Raw genomic sequence first — 8,070 nt, forward strand, 5'->3', positions numbered from 1 at the left:
ATTATACACAGTTTTTAAAGATTGAAATAATTTTATTTATCACAATATTAAATATTAATTAAATTAATTTAATATTAAACCTTTCCCGTACAGGGTGTATCAAGTACCAGACTAAAATGCATGTTTGAGCTGCTTTAATTTATAAATATATTGCCTTGACATATCTTAACATATCAGTGCCACTGTTTAACATGCTCAACCAGCTTTTTAAGGTATTAAACTAATGTCCTGATATAACTAAGGCTTAGTCCTGGGTTCATCTAAACTTGGAAACTGCCACTTTAGTTCTGCCTGTACCAGATTAAACGTTTTTTTTTTTAACTGATTCCAGATATATCTTTAATTCTTCTCTAATTAAAATAATGAAACACTGAATTACAAACTCAATAACTGAGGAGCAAATGCTTCAAACAAATACGTTTTCTTGATTATAATATTTGAATTAGTAATTTATTTACTGTATTAATGTTCTAAGTATTTTTCATTCTCTCTGTAGTCTATTAACTTTCACTATTTTCTGCAAGATGTATTTTGATTACTCATTATTAATAAGATCCTCACTGAATGTAGAGATCATGTTTTATATTCTCATTTAATTTGAATGAACACCCAATGAAAAACAGAAGCATCACGCAGAAGTCGGGTGTTAATAAGACTGAACAGGTCTATGTTGATGTCTCATCTCCAACATTTGTAAGATTATCAGATAGTGTGTATCATTTATCTAAGTGATATTTGAATGCTTCCAACTAAACTCAACATCACTGTACATCAGTATTCTTGGCCCTGTATGAACAGATTTATGAACGATACAAGAACAGTGACTTTCTATAATCCTGTTTCTACAGATATTTTTTATGGTCTTGTAGTTTTTGTTGTATATCTTTTATATCAGCATTCTTAAATGTATTCTGCATATAATTCAAAAGAAGAAATGGCACACATACACATGAGACTCATTAAACTGCCTCTCATACAACGTTTAAAGTGCATCTATAATGGCCTTTTTACAAGATGTAATACAAGTCTCAGGTGTGCCCAGAATGTGTCTGTGAAGTTTCAGCTGAAAATACCCCACAGATCATTTATTATAGCATATCAAAAATGACCCTTTTGGGTTGGGAGCAAAAACGCGCTGTTTTAATGTCTGTACCTTTAAATGCAAATGAGCTCCAGCTCCTCACTTCCTTATAAACAGACAGTGAGCACTTTCAGTTCAAATATATCTGATTTATACAGTCTGAGACAATAGTATCTAGTAAACAGAGTACAACTCGCTGAGGGTGGACACTATGGTAATGCAAGACTGTAAGTGGGCGGGGCTTTATCAATGTGACCTCACATTGGCGTTAATTGATTTAATGGCATTAAAAAAATATTTTTCATCATAGGGTGGTTGTGTTCACACACTGACAACACATTATGTCCAAACACCTTGAAGGTGCCCTTTAACATGCACTATTTATTGCACTATATCATTTTTAAAAAGATGGATTGGATTGCAGTTTTATTATAGATATTTGAGGTCTATAGAAAGACTTCTTTATTGTTTCATTCTGCCTCATAATGATTCAAAATTGACTTAAAATTATTCAAATTGTTCTGCAAGTACAGGTCATGACGAAGTTGTATGTGAATATTGTATATCTAAAGGTCACAGCAGGACACAACAAGCAGCTGTATTTACATATACAATTATGTTAGGTGTCTTATAAAACAGTCAATCACTGTATATTTATTATAATATTGATGTTGTCCAGAATATCTTACAGTTCATATTCTTGAACATAAAACAGTCCATGACAGACTGAATTCCATCTGAGATATTGTTTTTATTGTTATGTCATGTAATTAAAATAGTAATATCAGATATATTGTAAAAGTAATGAAACTTTGAACAAATCTTAAATGTAAAGTCTGACAGTCAGGTCTGTCTGTTGTCTGTAAAAAGCATTTGGATGTCAACTGTAGACCGGATAGCTTTTAATTTAAATATGAATCATTTGATAGGAAACTGTGTGTAGGGGAGAGAGGCACACAACACTTTCTGGCCCTATATCATTTAAAAAATATTTAAAGGTGCAGTGTGTAAATTTTTGCTGCATCTAGTGCTGAGGTTTCAAATTGCGCCCAACGGCTCAGAGATAAAAGATTTTTTTTAAAATATTTAAAGTAGTTGCGTTACAATTAACCCTGCGTTAGTTTGTGCCCCGCTCACCTCTACTGTATATTAAAGGTGTTTTAATGTGATTCATGACTGATGTATTTCTACATTACATCTGAGTTTTCTCTTCAGCTGCAGACAAACATTGAAGTGAATTCATCTGAAGTGGATGAAGGAGTTCAGCGCTGTTCACCTGTACTCCACTCAAGAGTTTCTTACAAAACATAAGAGCTTCTTTAGCAAGACTTTAAGATGAAAACAAGAGCAAAGTAACAAGTACAAACAAACATGTGCCTATGATCTGTGTCTGTGGCAAACTTTATGGTCCATTTCTAAACTAAATGCTTTTTAGATGAATTTGTGTCCAGTATTTGGCTTTATGTAACGGAGGCCAGCTACAGTATTCAGTACAGTAAACCTCACTCCCAGACTAAACCTAGAGGTCAGATCATGACCTTTAACCTCTTTGCTAGATTGCCCGTATCCAATGCCAAACCGGTTTGAGTCCCGCTTAGGGCAGGTGTGACCAGTTACAATAAAAATACAATAATATTATTTATTAACTACTAAGAACTTTACTAATGACAGTGTTATGAATAAAAGCAGTCCTCGTTGTGTTTAAATACGTGATGATAAATAAACACAAACAAACAACACATCACACGGTTATTGTGTAGTAAAATATTTTATACAGCTTTTTAATGGGTTTGTAAATTAAGCGTTCATAAAGAATGAAATGGCACATTTTGAAAATCCCCTTTATCTCTGCCTTAAATATCGCTGTGCGTGTATAGTTGTTAGATCATTTACATAAAAGCATTAAGCACGTGGATGTTAATATTTAACATTTTAATAGTATAAAAGCTGGTGTTTTGACCCTCATTGCTCCAAAGTGACGACGCAGCTTTTATTCTGGTGTATTTTCTCTCTTTTATCTCTTGCTGTCTGTGTGTATCAGTCACTCTTTGTCTCTCTGATCTTCAGCTAAAAATAAACCAAACAAAAACCTCATCTCCACCTCTGGTTTCTCGTTTAACTCTTAAAGTAACAGAAGTTCATCTAGATGTCAAAGTTTTGTCATGTACTCACCATCGCATCATTTCAAACCCATACGCTGTGTAGAGGAATCCTCTCCATTATAAATCATAGTGACCATGACCTCCAAATCATACAGTATGAAGGTGAGTTCAAATGTTTTTGAGACGTACATTAATTCTCTCCATCTACTGTAAATATGTAATACCAAAGCAAACCCTGATCCTCGTTTAAAAGTACAAAACGTTGACAAAAACTTGAAGAGATGCATCACTGAGAAGAACCAGAGGAGCTGAAGAGGCTTAAAGTCGGTTTTAAAACACTGCCCGTGTTAATAAGTGATGTCACATCCTGCTGATAAAGACTTCACAGGAACCAGAAACACTTCCTGCGATTCTTCTTCACCGTCTGCAGAGACTGTGGGGACTCCTGCTGGCGTGGAGGAGAAAAGACGAGCTGAGGAGAACTCTGCTCCGAATCCTGCTTCTCTGGAACTTTCCACGCCCGAGTCACCTGACCCTCCTGAAGACGAAAGTCATGCTCCACACTGAGAGAGAGAGAGAGAGAGAGAGAGAGAGAGAGAGAGAGAGAGAGAGAGAGAGAGAGAGAGAGAGAGAGAACTGTCTTGAAAAGTATTTAATTAAAGGTGGGGTGCATGATCTCTGAAAGCCAATGTTGAAATTTGAAATCACCTAAACAAACACCCCAATATAATCATAGATATGTATAAAGGCTAGATGTCTCGCCCGCGCTGCCGGCAAATTAAGTGGAACGTCTGCATTTGGCGGCCATCTTACCACGGGCAGCTCGCTCACTCGTAGCATAAAGTTTAATGGTGCAGGTACTTTTAAATGATCATAACTTGCTTAATTTTTTACCGATTTTCAAACGATTTGGTTTGTTATAAACGTTAAAGATGTACCTATGACACTGCATACTTAAACAAATTAAACAAATAAAAAAAAATCATGAAACATGTTAAATCATCCAGAATTATAGCCACTGTAATAACGTTTGTAAGAAACTAAACTGTTTAAAATTGTTAGAAAAATTGAGCAAGTTATGGTCATTTAAAAGTACCTGCACCATTAAACTCAATGCTATGAGTGAGCAAGCTGCCTGTGGTAAGATGGCCGCCAGGTGATGATGTTAGAGACTCAACCGTAACACATCTAGCCTTTAATTATATTTCTATACATATCTATGGCTACAAGTGTTTTTTGGTACTTGAACCGACTGAGTGTTTTTCAAAAATCATGCACCCCGTCTTTAAATTACAACAAAAAGCTTGTCTAGACATTTTCTGAAGTTTTTACAACTTTAGGTTTTTAGTAATTAGGTCTTATTTAGTTTCAGTACCATTGTGATTGATACAGACAGGCAAACAGACAGACAGACAGGTGACTTATAACAGACAGAAGTTCTTGTGATCTTGACAAGTTTTGGTAAAGTAGTTACAGCCTTGTTTTGGTGTATTGTGAAACATGAGCAGTATCTCCTGTCAGGTCAAAGAAGGAACGAATGGGAGTAAATGATGAATTTTCATTTTGTAAATAGATATAAATGTGTTTGAGTCACTCAGATCATCTGACAAACATTGATGGACACTAAAAGAGCTCTGAACCGAGCCAGAGAACATGAGCTCATAACTCTTCATACTAAATCTGTCTGATGACATCATTGTTTCTCTCATATTAATATACTTTATGCTTTATTAAAGAGGTTATATTACTTTTACAGAGTCATTTCTCACACTCTTAGAGAACAGCAAGTTCCTCAATATCATTTTCATACCTCTTAGATATTCCTCTTTCAACCATTTACAGCACAGTCTGTCCTTCTGCATTCACTTCAATATCAAAGATCTCATGGAGAAATGTGTTTCATATACACGCTTCAGAAAGAAACAAACTTAACCTAAACATGTCTGTCTCTCTTTACTAGAACTTAACCGCTGTATCTCACTTCATCCTGACTGCTGTATTTTGAGAGAGAAAGTGTTTTTTCAGTAAATGATGCGTCTCAATGTGGGCTGGAGTTGCACCCCGAGGATTAATAAGTGTGGGCTGAATTTGGTAAAGAAGCATTTATGAGATTTGTCCTAATTTAGAGCATCATCAGAAACTAAGACATGAATACAGACATTAGCACTTTTAAATGGTGTTAAATATTTCCATGTGTATTTCTGAGCTGTTGCAGGACCTGATTGACATCTTCATTCACTGATGCTGACATCACCACGTGTCCACCTGTCAAATATACTGGAGATATGTGTAGGGTACCATCACACCACAGAAGCTTTATTTTAAACCTAAACACTGATGAAAGATTACAGAATGATGTACAGAGTCTTCTCTTTCATATACAGTAACATCTCATAATCAATCATGTACCTTTAGACATTTATGTGATAGCTGTGGAAAGCTTCATGTCAGGATCCTGATCTGACTTTGTTGACCTCATGATTCTGTACTTATTTTTTTAAGATTATAACTTGATGAAGCATTTAATATGCAATGTAAATAGCTCATGTTGCTGTTTAAAAGTTTATTTAAAGAAGACCTGCCAGATTGGCATAGGTAAACAATATGAGCACCACCAATAAAATAACTGACCCGTATGAACTCCAGATGAGAGAGTTATGAATAATGAAAGATTGAGAGAGATTGATCAGATGATGATGATCTTGGAGACTTTGTGGATCACTTCTGTGAGGAGAACCAAAAGCTGAGCTTCATGTTTTTGAAAAAATGGCTGGGTAATTATTGACACATAAATGGGTAAATATTGGACAGAATACAAAAAATCACCAAATGTTGGGTTGTTGTTATGCAACTAGGTGTATAATAAACCAGCAGTTGGGTTTAAACAACCCAGCATTGGGTCAATTTTAACCTAGCAGTGGGTTCTGTCCAATATTTACCCATTATGGGTCAAAAATAACCCAGACATTCTTAGAGAGTATGGTTTTTGAAAACCATGGTTGTTTTGTGGTTACCACGGTTTTACTACAGTAACCATGTTTTTTTGTTTTTGTTTTAACTGTAGTAAAACCATGGTTAATTTTCATAAGGGGTGTTTGGCGTTTTATTGATAAACTAGCTCTTATTCAAGCCAAAAACAGCCTCGGTGAAGGAGGAGATCCCTGCTGAAAAAATAGAATACCAGCAAGACCAGCATATGTTGTGTTTTGGTGCTTGTTTGCTAGTGAACACCAGCTAAACCAGCACCAAACCAGCATCAGCACCACCATTAGCACCAGCTTAACCTGCATTAAACCAGCATTAGCACCAGCATCCCATGCTGGTCATACCAGCAAGACCAGCATATGTTGTGTTTTAGTGCTGGTATGCTGGTGACCACCAGCTAAACCAGCATCAAACCAGCATAGACCAGCATAATTCCCATGATGGTTTGATGCTGTCTTTTTCAGCAGGGATGAGGAGAGATGCCAGAAGAATTATCATTTAAAATGATTAGGGCATAATAATATGTTTGGTTTATGATTTACAGCTGTATTTCATTTCAAAGTCAGTGTGATGGTTTGGTTTGTGTGTGGTGGATAAATGCATTGAACACACCTGTGAGTTAGTCACACATCTAATCTGTAAACTGCTCACATCTACCTGTGAATTTATGGTTATATTATTAATGCAGTCTGAGTCCGGGACAAATACCTGGCAGACGCATTAAATGCTGCCTTCCGCAGATACACCACACGCTCTGGTAAACCGCACAAATCCAGCAAAAGATTCATCAGATCGGCCACTTTACAGATCACACTAAAGTAATTCAGACGACACGTCCCGGTTCAAAGGCACGCAGAGCTTAAGAGAAGTCGCGCCGCTTTCCCACCGGTTATCTGGACTTCTGAGTCGATTTGTAAAGGGCACAATCACAACACCCGGCTGTTTATCAGGACAAACCTGAGCTCTTTGAAATGGAAATCTGCAAATCTGTGCACGTCACTCTGATCTGAGTGTTTATTTACACTTGAAAGACTCTTTTGATTTCAGTGTGTACGAGTATGTGTGTTCAGTGGAGAGACGCGTGTCCTCTCGTGAGAGGTAAAGGTAAAGCTATAGAGCATGAAAATACCAAACGTGCCCTCAGGGAAACCACCGCACACAGGGAGTTTATTTTCAGGTGTATTACTGGACGTTTTGATTCATGCCACTGATTCTGAAATGACTGATTCATTTTGCTGATTCATTCATTGATTCTTTCTGATGGTTACATCATCATAGCGGTGTATTATGAGTAAGACATTGTATCACTCACATTCATTTACCACTGGAACAATGTATAGCCCTTTTCACACAGGACAATACATGGAAAATGCATCCGGGATTTGTCCGGGATCGTTTGACTTTTGGTTCATTCACACTGCCAATGATTTTCCAGAATCTATGTGCGTAAAAACATGTGACGCGTTTAAAGTCCTGTACTTGCTAGTTTTTTCCTCCGCAGCGTCTGAAGTTTGCTTATTATCTCATGAATGATCTCAGCTTCAGAGTGGATATTTGACGAGCTCTTGCCATACTGCTTCAGTAAAGTTTCCAGACATTTCTCCTTGTGAATGCATTTAAATCCTTGACACTTAACATATACCGGACTCGACTTGACTAGACTAGACTAGAATGTTCTGGGAATGTTATGGGAATGTTATTAGGTCCTCTTTCCGGGAGCGATCCCCAAACTGACTGCCGTTTTTAGGTGTGTCTTTAAGCATGCAAATGAGCTGATCTCTGCACTAAATGGCAGTGCTGTGGTTGGATAGTGCAGATTAAGTGGTGGTATTATTATAATAAGATCCCCTTCTGACATCACAGAGGGAGCCACATTTCAATTACGTATTTTTTCACAAGCTT

At 36.7% G+C, this 8,070-nt stretch overlaps 1 protein-coding gene across 4 annotated transcripts in view; it reads right to left on the reverse strand.

Moving 5' to 3' along the window:
* Positions 1-2,112: 2,112 nt before the first annotated feature.
* The window catches only part of LOC135732835 (uncharacterized), a 65,674-nt gene continuing 59,716 nt past the window's right edge, over positions 2,113-8,070 (reverse strand). Inside the window, exon 4 of one of the 4 annotated variants that reach the window (XM_065251207.2) lies at positions 2,113-3,746. In XM_065251207.2, the coding sequence (XP_065107279.1) occupies positions 3,566-3,746 (181 nt within the window). In that variant the 3' untranslated portion in view covers positions 2,113-3,565. Of the gene's footprint in view, positions 3,747-4,361; positions 5,518-8,070 lie in introns of those variants that run through there. The other 3 variants (XM_065251206.2, XM_065251205.2, XM_065251210.2) reach the window with 3 other exon arrangements.

Source organism: Paramisgurnus dabryanus, chromosome 5 (assembly GCF_030506205.2).
Source record: "Paramisgurnus dabryanus chromosome 5, PD_genome_1.1, whole genome shotgun sequence".
Lineage (NCBI taxonomy): Eukaryota > Metazoa > Chordata > Actinopteri > Cypriniformes > Cobitidae > Paramisgurnus > Paramisgurnus dabryanus.